This window comes from Esox lucius, chromosome 22, assembly GCF_011004845.1.
Source record: "Esox lucius isolate fEsoLuc1 chromosome 22, fEsoLuc1.pri, whole genome shotgun sequence".
Lineage (NCBI taxonomy): Eukaryota > Metazoa > Chordata > Actinopteri > Esociformes > Esocidae > Esox > Esox lucius.
This window is the reverse complement of record NC_047590.1, coordinates 16,071,002-16,089,070: the sequence shown is the minus strand read 5'-3', so window position 1 is coordinate 16,089,070 and position 18,069 is coordinate 16,071,002. Positions and strand designations below refer to the sequence as shown.

The 18,069-nt window shown below is 43.6% G+C and overlaps 2 protein-coding genes across 4 annotated transcripts in view; both read right to left on the bottom strand.

Moving 5' to 3' along the window:
* Positions 1-6,335: 6,335 nt before the first annotated feature.
* LOC105019689 (mid1-interacting protein 1-B-like) lies at positions 6,336-8,081 on the bottom strand. 2 transcript variants are annotated; one of them, XM_010886049.4, is made up of 2 exons: positions 7,988-8,081; positions 6,336-7,685 (listed from the first exon to the last, which is right to left on the bottom strand). In XM_010886049.4, exon 2 carries the CDS (start codon positions 7,320-7,322, stop codon positions 6,849-6,851), a length of 474 nt encoding a protein of 157 aa, XP_010884351.2. In that variant the 5' UTR covers positions 7,323-7,685; positions 7,988-8,081; the 3' UTR covers positions 6,336-6,848.
* A 1,187-nt stretch (positions 8,082-9,268) lies between these two features.
* The window catches only part of LOC105019692 (tetraspanin-7), a 28,277-nt gene continuing 19,476 nt past the window's right edge, over positions 9,269-18,069 (bottom strand). Inside the window, exons 2-8 of one of the 2 annotated variants that reach the window (XM_010886050.3) lie at positions 14,629-14,817; positions 14,415-14,489; positions 14,158-14,253; positions 13,889-14,044; positions 13,669-13,752; positions 12,619-12,700; positions 9,269-10,846 (exon numbers count right to left, since the gene is read on the bottom strand). In XM_010886050.3, the coding sequence (XP_010884352.1) occupies positions 12,632-12,700; positions 13,669-13,752; positions 13,889-14,044; positions 14,158-14,253; positions 14,415-14,489; positions 14,629-14,817 (669 nt within the window). In that variant the 3' untranslated portion in view covers positions 9,269-10,846; positions 12,619-12,631. Of the gene's footprint in view, positions 10,847-12,617; positions 12,701-13,668; positions 13,753-13,888; positions 14,045-14,157; positions 14,254-14,414; positions 14,490-14,628; positions 14,818-18,069 lie in introns of those variants that run through there. The other variant, XM_034289846.1, reaches the window with a different exon arrangement.

Here is an 18,069-nt window from a genome sequence, read left to right as displayed (position 1 = left end):
ATGCATAACAAATTTATAAATTGACTGTTTCCGGTTTGAATAAGGAACACGCTCTGGCGCAGGAGTAGGAAAAATCCAACGCATTCAAAACCCTAAACGCGATGCACAACGCAAAGGGTACGCATAGTGCTGCATGTCTTTGTGTCATAACGCAAATTTACATTGGAAATGACTGAACTTCCGTTGTTACGCATGATGAATTTGGTCTGGCCAGGGCGTTATTCACTTGTCCATCAGGTGGGGTAAGGGCGCGTTAAGCGAATGTTCACGTCGTGGATATCGGTTGCTGTCCGCGCTTCTGAAAAAATGTCTACTTCCAAGCATGCGCCGTTTAATGCACTCTGCTGGTTTACAGATTAAGCTAAATGTTTCATTTGTACAGTTCTCTTGATATGTAGTTACAAGGCTCTCTTTGTAGCCTATCATCATTACACAACAAACAACCCAAACGCGTCAAGCCATGCCCGTTGCGGCGGAGGTCCATTCATTCCAATGGTGTGCAAACCGCACTTCTGTCTCATCTACCGCACTAAGTTGCAGAGCTCGCGGAGTGACACTTTGACGTTAGATTTTTCAAGCATGTGCGTTGCTTGGCAGTGGGTATCAGAAGTGGATCAACCAGCAACAAATATGATGATGTGTAGCTTTCACCTACAGTGTTTTGGGGGATTGCAACAAACCAACTTTTTTTACAGTATTTCGGAATAATTTATTTTGGCATTATAGATGGTATGCTTGCTAAATCACTAAATATTATCATTCATCTACAATGAGGCTTAAGTCGAGGAACCTTCAGTTTCTCACAAAAGTGAGTACACCCCTCACAGTTTTGTAAATATTTGATTATATATTTTCATGTGACAACACAGAAGAAATGACACTTTGATACAATGTACAGCTCACTACTTTGCTGGACATTGCGGTCCCCTCAAAATAACACAATACACAGCCTAAACCGCTGGCAACCAAAGTGAGTACACCCCTAAGTGAAAATGTCCAAATTGGGCCCAAAGTGTCAATATTTTGTGTCGCCACCATCATTTTCCAGGACAGCCTTAACCCTCATGGGCATGGAGTTCACCAGAGCTTCAGAGGTTGCCACTGGAGTCCTCTTCCACTCCTCCATGGCGACATCACAGATCTGGTGGATGTTAAGAGACCTTGCACTCCTCCACCTTCCGTTTGAGGATGCCCCACAGATGCTCAATAGGGTTTAGGTTTGGAGACATGCTTGGCCAGTCCCTCACCTTTACCATCAGCTTCTTTAGCATAGCAATGGTCGTCTTGGAGGTGTGTTTGGGGTTATCATGTTGGAATACTGCCCTGCGGCCCAGTCTCTGAAGGGAGGGGATCATGCTCTGCTTCAGTATGTCACAGTACATGTTGGCATTCATGGTTCCCTCAATGAACTGTAGCTCCCTAGTGCCGGAAGCACTCATGCAGACCCAGACCATGACACTCCCACCACCATGCTTGACTGTAGGCAAGACACACTTGTCTTTTGATACCATCTGAACCAAATTTTGGTCTCATCAGACCACAGGACATGGTTCCAGTAATCCATGTCCTTAGTCTGCTTGTATTCATCAAACTGTTTGCAGGCTTTCTTGTGCATCATCTTTAGAAAAGGCTTCCTTCTGGGACGACAGCCATGCAGACCAATTTGATGCAGTGTGCGGCGTATGGTCTGAGCACTGACAGGCTGACCTTTTTTCAGATCCTCAGAGAGTTCTTTGCCATGAGGTGCCATGTTGAACTTCCAGTGACCAGTATGAGGGAGTTTGAGAGCGATGACACCAAATTTAACACACCTGCTCCCCATTCACACCAGAGACCTTGTAACACTAATGAGTCACATGACACCGGGGAAGGAAAATTGCTAATTGGGCCCAATTTGGACATTTTCACTTAGGGGTGTACTCACTTTTGTTGCCAGTGGTTTAGATATAAATGGCTGTGTGTTGTATAATTTTGAGGGGACAGCAAATTTACACTGTTATACAAGCTGTACACTCACTACTTTACATTGTAGCAAAATGTCATTTCTTTAGTGTTGTCACATGAAAAGTTATAATCAAACTTTACAAAAATGTCAGGGGTGTACTCACTCTTGTGAGATACTGTAAAGAAGAGGGTATTTCCTGAGTGTGCGCAGTCCTGATCATCCACAGTGTTCCCTGCTGAGTAGTAGTCAGTGTGAACGGGAAAGTCGCTAATTGGGAAGAGGGGCTAAATGCTCTCAGGACTGAGGACTGATTGTAAACCAAACGCCTATATGTGCATGAGCTTAAACATTATAGCGGCTAAATCTAATTTAATTTCTGGTTGTCTTTATCGGGGAGGTTACTTGTGTTTATGTGTTACTGTTTTGTAATGAGCACACTGCACCAAATTCAAAGGCAGTAAAGTATGAAATCTTGTCAATACTTTGACTTAATATTTGATGAAATAGTGACTTAAAACATCCAAGAACCTTGTTTTATTGCAACATATAGGGTGTCTCTAATTATGAAGAAAAATTGAAGATTAAAATGTATATTAGTCAGATCTCAGTTGACGAAAAAAACATCTTAGCCACGAAAGCTCTACAGTACATAAAAGACAGCCCACAATTAACCTCTGACTTGAAAAGTGGATGCATTGAATTTAAAATCACAACCCAACATGTGACTCCTTGAAAAACCCTGCGAAAGGACAATGCCTTTAAATAGATCAATTAGACTGTAGAGTGTGTGTGTCAGCATGAGTTCCTCTCTGCGTGGGTGTGAACACTCCTGCATTTCAGACAAAAGTTAGGTGAGGTCTAAGGTTACAGGGCTTATGAGCTTAAAGTGAGAGAATAACATTAGAAGCACTGACTGTTCCATGAACAGTGATCGGCTTAAAGAAATGCCCCCGTTTGACCAGCGTTTAGGGCCCCAACCTCAAGTAAGAATCTGGTTGGAAGAGTCCAGAGAGGCTGCAGTGGCAGCCTGTTGTGTTGTACAGCAATGCTACAGGGATCATTGTGAGCGCTGCCTCAGAAACACACGTCTATTTTGAGCTTAGCGGAAGGAGAATGAATAGTGTGTGTCGTTGCGGAGGCTCACAGTTCGATCCCCTAATTCTCTGAGTCATGTTCTGAAGCCTGTTTTGCGCGCGCATGTGCAATTCCGTGCTTGTGCGCACCCATCGCTGCAAGGAAGGTCGGCGCTAATTGAATTAGCCAATTCTGTGCAGCCAATCGGCCTGGCTGGCTGGATGGCTGGCTACCCGGCTGACTGACTGAAGTAGCACTGTGGATAATCGTTACTCGGCACCTCAGTGGCGCAGAGCGAGAGAAGGCGAGAGGGGAAGAGGGAGAGAAAGCGGCGGCACGCGTAATTGATTAGCAGGGATTTAATTCACTGTAACACCCTCCCACCCCTCAACGCTCACGGGCTGAGAAACGATCAAAATAGGATGCGGACAACTCCGTATTAGAAAACGGACACACACCCTCTGGTTGGGAAGGCGCTGGAACTCATTTGGTCAATTTTGATTAGATGAACTCGCGACGCACAGTTGCACCAGTCTGCTTGCACGTCAGTGGTGATTTCCGTCCAGAGTTGAGTGGCTGGGAGTTTGAATCCCCCGCCGGGGTGACAGGAAAGCGACGCGTTAGCCTGCATTGAAAGCAGTGAACTCGGAGACCTCGTTCCGGCTTTCATCTCGGAACTGTTGCTACCAATGTTCCCCGGCTGGGAGATCTACACCGGGCCGGTGATTGCTCTGGCACGGAGCCTCAAGGGCAGCGAAGTTATCGCGGCCATCGCTCATCTCCCGGAGACAAGCGTCTCAAAGCGGCGTCCCCGGGAGAGGACAGGGATCCCAGTTTAATACATAGACCATCCCTGTTCTGTTATGAGGCGCACAGGCTGCTCACCAACGGTGTAACCTCTCTAACAGTATTCTCATTGTGCCCTCTAGCAGCCCTACCGGTCCGCTCCGTCTCCACCAGGCCACGTCAGCAGACAACTACGAGAGATGCTGGCCAGCACGTGCTGCATCGATTAATTTCTTTGTGTCGGATGAGTACGCATGACTGTCTGCGTGCGCGCGGTGAATTTATGCTCAACAGGGCACTGAAGAGGATTCCCACCCAGTCTATTTCTAGAGGTAAAGGGTTAATTAGAAGTTAATTAGGTATAAAATGAGGACTGGGTCTCCACTTCCAGCTGTGCCAAACACAGCTTCTTCAAGTCGGGTAGAGGTTCACGATCTGCCTCCAATAGAGACACATGATATCTCAAGCGTGATAAACACCCATTGCCATACAACACCTCACTTCTCCCTACATTTCCATATTTCCTCATCTGTCTCTCTCCCTCTTCCGTTTTTTGCGCTCCCCAGCCCAGATCTCACCAGCTCTTTTGCAAATCATTCAAATCACCCACATTCAAAGGGTAAATGCATCGAACCATGAACGACTCCTGCATATTTCAGAGAACAGGAGATGCCTGAGGAGCAGAGCTAGGAAAATGTCTGTGTCACAGGTCCACACAGGGAGATAGAAAAAGAGGGAGTGAAACAGAAAGAGGCAAGGACAAAGCAGATTAATGACATTCACTTTGTACTGCCCCACTTTCCTTGATGAAGACAGATAGGGAAATATTGTTAATTGTATTAAAACGTAAGTTACAGTCTTTTAGAAGTAGCCTTTAATGATTTATAATTTAATAGATGCTACAAATGCAGTCTACTTACAGAGCTGCAATCCCTCGCACCAGAACTTGGGTTTCAACTACGGTGACGCATCTGAACCCACCTGTGTAACTCCAAAGAACATTGTTAGAAAACCCTTCAGATGTTTACTCACACTGGGAACGGTTATTGACACTGTTTGGAACCTCAACCTAAATGACCCGAGGAGGGAGCTTGAGAATGCTTGCTTTTAATCCGTCTGTTTGCGTCGTTTAACCCTGCGAGCCTGACCAGACCTTCTGGTATACAGAGGCTGAAGACAAATACTGCAACGTTTTTATAATAGTGAAACCTCACCAATTCCCAAAACAGTTTAGCCACTGGATGCCATTATCTATCATCACGTATAAGACGAAATAAAAGCTTGGAAACTGATATGTTAGGGTGACAGTATGATTAAACCAGGCTGCTGTGAATTATGGGGGACAGTCTTGTATGCGAAAAGAAATGTGTGGGGGGGGGGGGGCATTTTGATATTGACTACAATAGATGGCAAAGCCCTGTCGAGGTGCTATTTCACCACGGCAGCAGATATTCATCACTGTTGACCAGCAGTCCAGCAAGAGTTGCTTACTCAGCACAACGCCACATCTTATAAGGCTATCTGGCCTGTCTAAGGTCACCTACTGTACTAGATATATAACATCACCCAATCTGTGTTGGCAGAGCAGGTCAAGGGGTTTGACCGCAGCCAAGGCAGCCTTTGATGAGGGAGAGTAAGTGAATAGAGGAAGTTTTTAATCTCAAAGGATTTCATTTATTTCAGCGTTGCTGCATTCATGAGAGATGGTTCACAGAGGCAGATGATGCAAGGCACATGAAACTTCTAGTTCTTGACTTTTACTCAGATAAAAAAAAGATTTTGTTTGAAACAATAGTATACTATGAGGCAGAGGACACCCAGTAATCCTAACTGGTCCTGGTGAATAAAAATAATGCCCTACTAAATTGCAACACATTGAACCTACTGAATAAAGCTATAGTGAAGGCCTACTGAATGTTACAGTTAGCTTTCTTGTATTTCTGGTCTATTTATAGATGAGATCAGGGTGTCAAGATGCGAACTGGCTGTAAATGGCTGCGGACCCAAAATGGTCGGGAAGAAATGTTTCGTCACACTCAATTATAGCAAGGTCAAAAGCTGGCTGTTAGCACATGTCTGTTAAAGAGTGAGTGGTTGTGTGACAATTCAGTCCCTGCGTTGCGGTGAGGTGTTGTTTTAACCGTTTTTATTTTTAATCCAATTTCACGGTTCACTTGAGTTACTAGAGGTGGAAGAGAATTCCAAGTTGCCCTGGCTCTACTCAGTACGATTTCCTTGCTAAAGTTCCAGGAATGTGAAGGGAGAGGTAAAGAGTGATCGGGAAACAGATTTTCAGACTAACATCCCTCTTGGGAAACAGCACACAGGGCAATCACCCCAACACTGCCTTGAAATTCAAGTTATCGTGACATTAAGCATGACCTCTTACCTCAACAGGCCATACCGACCAATACACACTAGCTCACAATATAGGCAATCAGTGCAAAGACAAAAATAACGTTCCATCGACTTCCAAAGTGATCGTAAATAGTGTACATCTCAATAAATTAGGGAGCTTTAAATACACCAATCACTTAGTAACATTATATGTTTAATCACTGAACCCTTAGTTCAATAGAAAAATGCACATTGCTTAAAATGACAAGTTGGTATTACAATCTCTTAGAATCTCTCAATTTCAAAAGAATTATCATTGGATTCCAGTTCATAGATAGAGCATATGATTTAGTCAGTGGCACGGCAAATACATCTTTCAAATGTAACATATCACTCAGTATGCAAAGATGCCTCATCAAAAACAAGCTAAATAATTTTTACACTAAAACACATTGCATCTCTTCAATAGATACGTGTGCATTACATAGGTACAGAAAGCCATCCCCTAAGAATTGTGCAAACAACCATTCAGCAATACAGTGGATGAAAAAGTAATAATGCATATTTGGAAACGTCATTTAGGTTACAAATGTCTTCCCATTTTGGGAATGAATACAAATATATCCACTGGTTTACAAAGGAGTTTTGATCTTATTGTCTCCAGCACAACACAAACTCTCTCCCTGAACATGGCCTTTGACAGCTGTCAGTGTCCACAGTCCCTTATTCCAATCTCCTGCTTGTATCTGTTCGTGAGGGTGTTTGCTTTCCGTGTAAGCTTGGAGAGAACCGTGTGCAATCCGGTCAAATGATAATGAAATTGTTTCTCCAGGTCGTCATCATCCGACTCTATTCTGGAGATGTCCAACGCGGTCACCCCCATTTTTTCTTTCCGTCTGTCGTCGGCTTGCAGGACCCCCCATTCAATGTCATTCCTGATAGATTTTAACAGGACGTAGTAATTGTACATGTCGCCGTCCTGGAAATAGGTGGCTGACCCATTGCTGGCGGTCCTAATCGGTGACATGGTTTTAACTTCCTCTTCCTCGTCTAACGGCACGTCTCTTAACAGACTAGGAACCATCACGGTCTGATCCATGTTGTTTACAGCTCCAATAAATCGGTTCATTGCATTGAATAATGAATTCTTTTGATTGTGCGAATCCGAAATATGCATCATTTTTGCGAGGAGCTAGTGAGAACGGTTCGAATGAAGAAAATAGTTTCGACTTTATTTGTAACTGCTCGAAATCAAACTTAACTTGCTACCTGTCTGGCTAACGTAATGCTCTTTATCGGATTACAATTAGACACATTTGGCTGCTGCATAAGCTTAGTAAGTCCGAAAAAACGTCCAGACTTCTCAAACTTATCGGCCGTCCTTGATTCTATGAGTAGCCCAGCACCGTAGCCTAACGTTACTCACTGTAAATGGGAAGCAACACTAAAAGTGGCAAGTGGCTTTTTATCAAGGGCGTTCCCGGATCTGTCTCACTCTCAGACGTCCGTTTTACCCTCAGGCCAAAGTAACAGGATGAACGACCTGAAATAACAGACACCATTCGGCCAATTAGTTACGCACCAACATTATTTTAATATAATTTATTGTATGGCTTGTAGTATGCCAACAGAGAAGTATGCGTAACTCAACGAACGTTAGCTAGCCAGCTAGCCGGTTACAGTAGCATTCAAGTAAAGCTAGTGAGCTAGCTAGCTAGCTAACTTGGAAGAAACAGTAAGCTACATGCAACAATAGCAGGAAAAAAACTCACCTAACGATAATGTTATTCTCCGTGGTGTTTACAAAGACCCCCAGTTATACTTATGTGGGATAAGTATTAATACCTGAATATGACTGCGTGTGAAGAAACCGGCAAGGAAGTGCCCAGATAGCTTGCTTTATAGCTATCATCAGCATCAGCAAGACTGTGATATGTAGCGCTTGCATCAGCCCACTAGCCGTACCTTCCTTTTAGCCAATCAGATTTTAGCCGGGTTTCACCAACCCCTTGACCCGCTGCCAAATGAACTCCCTGTGATTCCTTTTTTAACTATGTGGAGATGTTGATTATAAGATGGTGATTTCACTTCAGTACTAAATTACAAAAACATGTAAGGTAAAACAAAAATGCTTTCACCAACTCAGTTTAGTTAAAACAGGGCTGATGTTCATTTGAATGTAAAGGTCTAAATTGCATCATCAATTCTTAAACTAAACATGTCCTGGCAGAAGGATCTTTGGGTTGTGGTGGGAACGAATCATAGGTAATAGAACATCTTTATATCTATAGGTCAACCTATGTGAGGAGACTAGCGCCCTGTGTTCAGGCAGGAGAGTATGTTTGGCTTGGATTGCGTCATTCCTTCCCCCAAATTATAACATTAGTAGAAACTCATGTGTTGTGACAATTTGAACAAAGTATAGCATAGTAGTCAATTAGCAAATTCATTGCTTGCTGTTGTTTTATCACCAAATATGTTTTTCATGGTCATGAATTTTGATTTTTAATTGGAAATTGGATTCATAAAAATGGATTTGACAGGGATGTCAGACTGAGATGAATGTTTCATGTTTAAGTGAGCTCATTCCAATAAATTAGCAAACATAGTTACTAATGTATTTATTCACATAATATTTGGCAGTTATAACAGTGTTAGCTACAAAGTGCACTTGAGAGTAAAATAGCAGGTTTCAGAGTAACAATTTTAGTTAGATGTCCTTCAGTAAGGTGTTCAAAGATGAAGGGGGCAGTCAATATAAAATAATTCAGGTTTTGTCTGTTGGAAAGATTATATAAAAAGTCGGGTTATTTGATTTCCGACGGTACAACATAAGGCTACAATGAAAAATTGCATAATTACTTGGTAACAAATGGTAATAATTTAATTTGGTGTTGTTCTCGTTCATTAGAAAAGTCCAGAGAATCCGAACTCTATCATGCCCTGTCTCATGTGTCGTGATACGTTTTTCAAAGATGCGACAGTGACACCCAGTGGTAACGAATACAAATGCTATATATAACGGATCTTGGATTCATCAGGTGATAAGCTTGTTCAGGTGTTTTTAACAAAAAGAGACTTGTGCTTGAAACAGAAGACATTCAAAAAATACAGAAGCTCACAAAAAACGATTTAATGACCATTTTATTAATAGATTCAAGATCACAATTGTTTACAATATCAACATAGATTTGTAGGCATGCTAGCTGGTGATGCATTTTAAAAAGTTTTGTTTTTTATACAAAATCATATTATTTCACCTGTCCAACTTTGGATTGAGAGATTAATTGATCATGTACATTTAAGTTTAGTTTACTTAGACATGTTTGTAATACTGATTCACCAAAAACACAGGGCAGCTTTATACTGACGACTTTAGACTAAGGTAAAAACAAAGTGAAAAAAATATTTTGGAAACACCAGCTTTCTTCACATCACAGTTTAATTAAACCTCATGGGTCTCCCCCACTCAATTCTTCTCAAGCATCCACTAAAGCTTAGCAGTCTTGCAGTAACTCCCACCCACTGGGTACCTGTCATATTTCTGATTATCCTTTTTAAGCAATACACAAGTGGCAAAGCTTTAAAAAAGTGGTATTTATTTGTATTGTTCCAGGAAAAAACAATGACAGCTCAAATCAAAGGAACACCTCAACTTCTACTACCGACAATGACTATCTCTCTGCTTTTCTCTCTCTCTCTGCATCTCTCTCCATCCCATATAGTGAGAAGCAAATGACAACAACAGAACACAGGGTGTAATATAGTCAGTGCTGACTCGGTAAAACTAGATTGTGCAGCAATGCATGTCAGTCGAGGAGAGTAGAACTGAAACTATTGATGTGTAGCGGCATGAGAGAGAAAGAATGAATTGGAGACAGACAAGAATAGTAAAATGTTGGATTTCAAGCAGAAGGTGTCTGCGTAAAAAAACAAAAGTTTTAAACCATAAAAATGATGGGTGTCAGACTTATGATATAGAAACTTGTATTAGTAGTTAGGAGTTTTTAAATTAAGTGAAATATTACAAGAAATTTTTTTAATTCTAACTAACTAACAAAAGGCAGTGGGGAAGTTTACCAGATTCAACAGAAAATGGAGGAACTGAGGGCTTATAAAAAAGCAACACAAATACACATTCACAGAGAGTATCTTGCACAAGGTAATTTAGCGCAGTAGTAACTTGAAACAGTATGTAGGCGTACAGTACTCCATCTAGCAGCAAGAAGCAGATGGGTGTGTGTGTCAGTTAGAGAAACGGAAAGCCATTTCTGAGTGGGCTCGAGTTTCTTTCAAAGACTTGATATTGAAAATTCTGATGGCATCTCCCAACTAATCTCCTGGAAATGTAGACTGTGAAAGGTAGCCATCAACAAAGGAGCAATGACGGATTAAGACAATGAGTTACTTATATTGTCAAGTTGTATAAATTAACATTGGGACCATTTCAATTATGCATGCATGGCACAGAGCAGATGGTGCTTGTGCTAATCTAATTCATTTTAGTTAAGGTCTTGAAAGGTAACATTTCTATCACCGCACGGCTATGCATTAAGGAATGATGTGTTCAAAGAGACAAAAGAGAAAGAAAGAGGGGGAGGGAGAGAAAGAGGAGGTGAAAACTAAGATTCGAGTGTGATAGCGTTTGGGTGTCCTTCCCCAGTTTTCCAAGGTGAAATGTACTTTCCTCTCCTCCTTGTCTTCCTGGTAGGGAACAAGAAAACAAGTTCTGACCATCACATACAGCCTCAACATGATTGGTTCCACAAGCGCTCGTGTCGTCGTCGTCCCCCCCGCCCAGAATCGTACCATGTCAAAGCAAACCCATCACCCCACACATGATCAGAGATAACACCGGAATCCTCTCCTTCAGACGCAGCCTCTGTCCCTTGAAGACCCTCTGCGGGGCCACAGCAGAGCCAGATGTACAGATTGCCATTTGTCTGCTTTAATGAGCGGAGCCAGTGGACTGTGGTGTGTGTGTGAGTATGATGGATGGCAGACGGGAGCGGAGGCTGGCATTCATTCTCAGATATAGAAGACTAAATGCCACTCTCTCTCTCTCCCCATGTACCTGTGCAACGCTGTCTGTCGGTTAACCCTGAACCCCTAAGTATCCTCCTCTGCCAGGCTTCGGGTCCACAGCCCTGAAGTGACCAAACAGCCACCCAGTTTCTGCTGGATAGGAGCCAGTAATGTTAACAGTCTCTGCGAGCATCTCTTGGAAAAGGATGCTTGGGTGAAACTCTTTATAGATTTGGGATAGCGATCGGCTTTGCTCAATTCTTCTACAAGTCACTATCAGCTCCTTGATTTGTTGCAAGAAGTGACTAGATAGATTTTTTGCAGTTGTTGCGACAATGTCACACAACCAATTTGGTTTGCTGCGGTCCCCGACGAAGGGTTTTCACCCCTTCTCCCACTGCAGACACCCTCTTTTGTGCTCCTAATCGCTGTGACTTCTGTTGCACAGAAAGCTTCTATCACTCATCATTCTGATGATATGTTACATTAAGTTAAGGCACATTACAATGCGCAACTAAAACGTATCGTACATTACGATTTTGCAAAAATGTATTCACATTACAATTGCTACTAAACAAATTATGTTATTGAATGATGATTAGATTTAAGGTTAGGGATATGGTTTGGTATCACAGTACTGAGGTAAAGGTTAGGGTTATGATTAAAATAGGGTTAAGGTTAGGTATCACAGTACTGGGGTTATGTTTAGAATTAAGGTTAAGATTTAGGTATGGTATCAGAGTACTGGGGTTAAGGTTAGGGTTAAGGTTTGGTATCACAGTACTGGGGTAAGGTTAGGTCAGGGTTAAGGTTGGACATCATAGTACTGGGGTCCTTCGAGAGGCAAACATTTCCCTAACGTAACATATTTTTCAAATTCGTCTGTCAAAGACTTGCGTATACAATCTTCCAAATTCCCCCGAGACTAGCCTGCTTGTTTGCAACAGAATAAAGAAGGGAAAGCCGCTAAATGTTTTCAATACCATGGAAACAATATGTGGCTAAATTCACCACAGGCGGCTAGTAAAAGTAGCAGAATTGTTTTATTTTTTATTTTACCAATAAAAGTCCCTGGAGGGGTTTAAAAACAAAATATAGCAACAAAGTCACTAAGTTAGCAACACAACATGCATACTGAGAACATGGCTGTGTGTGTGTGTGTGTGTGTGTGTGTGAATGTCTGTACAGATTTTACAAGGACAATTCTACATTTTGGGGACATTTCAGATAAATGCCAGAGTTAAATGTTTTAGTTTAGGGTAAAACCTACAACTGGGATTAGGTAAAGAGCTAGGTTTATGGCTCAGGTTAGGTAATTGGTTAGGGGGTTGGGAAATTAGGACTTTAAATGGAGGTAATGTATTGGGGCCTCACAAGGATGATAGTACAAATGTATGTGTTTGTTTATGTGTGCGTGCATATGTGCGAGGGAGAGAGCGAGAGAAACCCACCTGCACCTCACTGCTACACCATCTCATATTGGTTTGCAGTGATAAGCCTTGACAGACAGCAAGCCAACAGCATACCAATGGACTGGGGAGAGAGAGGGGAGACGGGAGTAAGGGCGAGCGTAGAGGGGAGAGAGAAGAAAGGAGAGAAAGATGACAGACCGAAACGTTTAGTTTCACCAACACACAATCCATCATTTCTCTCAGAGGCAGGGTCATCCTCAGTTCTCCCTCCGCCGTCCCCTCTTTTCCCTCCGTCCCCATCTCCTGGGGTCTCCGGGAAGGCCTTACCAGTCACAGCCGGGCCAAGGAGGGAGGGATTGTAGAAGGTGGTGGAGGAGGAGGAGGAGGTAGAGCGGTGAGATGCATTAAAGAGGCGGCTGCTCCGCTAAAAGGTGTCATTGATCTCCCCGCCACGCTCTTTCTCCGCGCGCCGCTCCCCCCGATAACGTTTACAGCACAATTAATGGGCTGGGGGCTCCGGGAGAGCAAGGCTTCGCAGGTCTCAGTGTCCACGGAGACACACGCACACCCACACACCCACACAAACACGTGGACACACACACACACACTCCCACCTTCCCCCAGGCCCATTAAGTGTAATGGAGGGGGTCGACGTGACGACGAGCCCGCGCCGTTGGGGGGTAATTGAGTGTGTCACCCCGAGCAGGAGGTAATGACCACACTCGCCCAGAGGGGAGAGAGAGAGAGAGAAAGAGAGAGAGGAAGATGGGGGGACGAGGGCGTTCATGCCTGTGTGTGCTCTTGTACTCTGATCTGCATAATAGTTCCCAAAGCGCACCTCATCGGACCGCGAGTGTATGTGTTTGTGTGATGGAACGGGCTCTGAGTGGCGGAGCAGCTGATTGGGTGTGAAGCGACAGCGGCAAACGTCGAGCGGGCAAGCCCCAGCTGTGTGTGATCATTAATAACCTGCGCCGGGCACAGGATCACGTACGCGCCCTCACACACACATACATATGCACCCACTACATAGACACAGACACGCATAAGGCGATTGGATGAACCCAGCTGGTCCGCAGCATTAATTACCTGTGAGAGGGCTATTCCAAACGTCACTCCGGCAATGATTCCCATGTTAGTCTCAATGAAGCCGGTCACCAGATCGTAACAGCCCTGCGGACGGCGGGGGGGGGGGGGGGGGACAAATCGGTGTGTGTCAGTGTGCATGGTGCGAGCGGTCCGTGTTAAGTGTGTGACTGCGTGTGCGCTTGTGTATCTGTCCGCGCGTGTGTGTGAGCGTATGTCTGACCTGCTGGTAGACCTTGTCAGGGGCCGTTGTGGCGTTGCGCAGGTCAGTAGCGTTACAGTCGGAGACGTTGGCACAGCAGCTGGCGGGGATGCCGTTGCTAGGGAACCAGACACTGGTGAACCAGCTGGTGTAATTCAATACGCCGCAGCATTTCAACTGGAGATAACATGGGGAGAGATTAATCACGAAACGGCACTGTCCGTTCTTGTTCAGGTTCCGACTTTCGCTGTCAAGGCGTTCGTCATAGAGGCTCTGTGTGTGTCACTCACGCTGCGCTGAACGTTGTCCACTGCCAGGCTCCTCTCGTCCTGGGAATTGTAGTTCTGCACAGCCTCATTGAAGGTCCTCTGGAAGGTTCCTTTGATCTGGGCACACACATGCAGAAAGGCTGTTTTCCAAAATGTGGTTTCGCTGTGCTCGTGTGCGTCACCTCTCGTGAAACAGACAAGAGACTTGGACGGATGAATTCCGAGTGCCCATGTTCCTGTGAGAGAATGCCAGAGAGGGCCATGGTGGGGCCACTTACCTCGTGACGAAAGACAAAGCCAGAGATGCCAGCCACAAGCTCTGCCAGGAACACCAGCGACAGGAACATGGCATACTGCAGAGAGAGGGCACAAGCCCACGAAACAGGAACACAGTGAGTTTAGAGACATTTCGCGGAACAATAGCCTGGAAACGATTCTCAAAGCAGAGAGACACATAGACAGAAAGAAGCGTCAGTGTATTCAATCCTTCACCAGCTTGAGCATCCATGGGCTCCCGCGGCAGGTCGCGAAGCATCCAAACAGCCCGAACACGATGATGCAGGTCCCGGTGCCGATGAGAACATAAGGGGCGTTGGTGGAGCTATCGGCGATGATCGATATGTACGCACCAAGCATGAACTTTCCCCATAGTCCTACAGCCAGGAGGATCGCCCCCGTGATCTGGAGAAACACACGGAGGAACAGGGAGGCGAGGAGAAACACAACATGAGAGCCTACACCAGTCGTCGGTGGGATATCTCAGACCTATATAATGATAATGACAGTGTTGCAACCGTCACTGCTCCAAGTTAAATGACATTTTAGATGATACTGTGTCATCGCTGTTGGAGTAGTTGTCTCTTGAACTACCGGTAGTCCATTTGTCGGTGTAATCAACCGTCGCCAGCACTGTAATGACACAGAACTAAGAACTACACAATGCCGCCTCCCACTGGAAGAATCTGATTAATTACAGCAGGGCTCAAGGTTGGGGCCAAGAGGATTTCCCCACCACATGGCTTGACCAGGAAACCTCAATGCTCTATTTACAACAGGACTTAGGCAGCCGGCCGTCCCAGGTCCATCCCACACCAGCATGCTTTAATCTCTGTGTACTCTATGTAATGTTACCTCTAGTATTGTACGGTCATACTATTATTGCAACCGTATTTTCTCTTTGTCGATGGCAGGTTTCTGAAGGACCACTCAAAATCATCTCGCCGTGTCCAATCTTCTACTCGTTCACTTCCAGAATTCTAAGAATTTTCCAAATTGCTGGTTGGACGATTCTGGATTTCCTCATTTGCTTATTCCCTCCATATGCTGGGAATCGTCTGTCTCGCATTTTGGTGAGACTAGTGAATAACTTGAAAAATGCTGGAATTTTCCAGCCCTTCCTGCACAACACTACCCTGTTTACAGTCCGGTAGTAGTATCATCCTGAACCAGTAGATGGTGTTGTTGTCAATAGAGACAACTGGCATGATTTAATAGTGTAGAGCAGTGGCACATTCATTTGTTGAAAGCATGCAGGTCAGAGAATGATGCCATTTTCTTAGTCAATTGAGTTGTAAATGAATGTTTTCCACTATACTCTAGAGGAAAACAATAATTAAAAGCATAGAGGCTTAAAATTACTGTCTACTTTATAAGCCCTGCCTTCACCCAATACTAATTATTCAAAATAAGCAAACCAGGAACTATGCTACTACCTAAAATAATGTTATGGTCTTTTCATGTCATGTTTTTCATGATCACCCGGGATATGTCAATCAATGCAATTTGGTGGTCTTTAACCGCCGATTGTCCAAACATTTTACGTTTGTCGACTACAAGGATAAAGCTTTGCTAGTGACATATTTAGCTGTCTACGTAGCAACAACTGTTCAAATGTGTATTGAGTAAGTTAGGTTTATTTCAATGAGTGAGCGATATAACTTGGAATATGTACTTGGCAATTAGCCAATGTTAATGCCACTGGGATACGTAATGATATTATGTAGTAATATTGGTTTTAACTATCGGTCAGTCGGTGTCTTTTGCTCCTGCTTGCTACAACACAGCACGTCAGTGTAGCCAATATCAAGGCAACTAAAGCACTTTACCCCTTGCAGCTACCATTGTTGCATAAGCACCCCTGATGCGATTATGAAAGTATTTTTTATTTGTATTCTCCACTACACGCGGTACCGGTTTGATTCCTTCCCGAATCAAACAGTCAAAACACGTGCGGTGTGCCCTGTTAAGCAAGACAAAACCCAACGACACGTGCGCGCATGTTTCTTAACACAATTCCAGCAGAGTAAATGTCAGCTTGCATGTCGGCAGCATGAAATTGGAACAAAAGACGTGGGGCGTTTCCGCAAACCCCCGGGACTCAAACCCCGGAAGCCCAACGACGCCAGTGAGCTGTATTTTCATTTGTTTTAGGATTTCTATTGCCATTTTCTAGGATGTGTACGTAATACTGATTTAGTTTGAACATTCTCCATATAAACTTACTAAATTGAGCTCATTAAGCACGCCCGTTGACAGACATCCCAACTCTCCCGGAAGTTCAAATCGCATACTTCATACTACTGGTGATGGTCGTACAGTTTAGTATATATTGTAGGCTGCTATGCCAGTATTTGGGACCGTTTGGGACATTCTACCTCGTCATGTAGTAGGCGGAAATTAGTATTTGCAGTTTTTGTTAGGATGTTAATGCTGCAGAATCCTGTTTGTATGTACACAAGCTAGCAAAGGCTTGGGTGTTGCTGGATTAGCCGGTCAGTGATTAAAGATCATATCCCGAATGATCATGAATAAGGAAATTATATTATGAAAAAGACCATGATATTATAATATTGGTCACGATATTATGAAATAGGTCTTAAAATTACGAGTTAGGCCGTATATTCATATACAATCCTGTTCCCTAAAAAGTTGGGACACTGCATAAAATGCTAATTAAAACAGAATGCAATGACGTGCAAATCGTTTATCCCTATATTTAATTGACAAGAGTACAAAAACAACATGTGAACTGAAACTGGGAAATTTTGTTTCTTGAAAAAATATATGCTGACTTTGAATATGATGCCAGCAATACGTTTCAAACAAGTTGGGACAGAGGCAACAAAAGACTGGAAAAGTTGTGTAAAGCTAAAAAACGAAGCCTGGTGGAATATCACACAACTAGACAATTGGCAACAGGTCAAGTAACATGATTTGGGTATTAAAAGATAAGTCCAGAGAGGATGGATCTGTCAGATATGAGGATAGGGAGTGATTCACCACTCTTGGAAAGACTGCGCAGGCAAACTGCGCAACAATTTAAGAATAACATTTCTCAATGTGAAATTGCAAAGAGTTTTGGAGATCTCATCATCTACGATACATAATATAATTAAAAGATTCAAAGAATCCAGTGAAATCTCTATATGCAAGGGTCAAGGCCAAGGCGGCACTGCATTAAAAACAGACATGATTCTTGAGTGGAAATCAATGCATGGGCTTAACACAACTGAAAACCATTGTCTGTGAACTGAAAACCATTGCCTGTGAACTCAGTATGTCGCTGCATCCACAAATGCAAGTGAAATATCTACTATGCAAAGAAGAAACCGTATATAAACAAGATCCAGAACCACCGCTGCCTTTCTCTGGGCCCGAGCTCATTTAAGATGGACTGAGGCCAAGTGGAATCAAAATGTGAAATTATTTTTGGGAATCATGGAAGCCGCGTCCTCCGGATTAAAGAGGAGAGGAACCATGCAGCTTCTTATCAGCACACAGTTCAAAAGCCAGCAACGGTGATGGTATGGGGTTGCATTAGTGTGGGGTTACATTGTGCCTTCACATGCATCTGTGAAGGCCCCATTAATGCTGAACAATATATAAAGGTTTTGGAGAAACATATCCTGCCATCCAGATGATGTAATTTTCAGG

Bases quoted from the DNA above. Each gene is read 5' to 3' on its own strand.
- LOC105019689 (XM_010886049.4), bottom strand. From the start codon at position 7,322: ATGATGCATATTTCGGATTCGCACAATCAAAAGAATTCATTATTCAAT.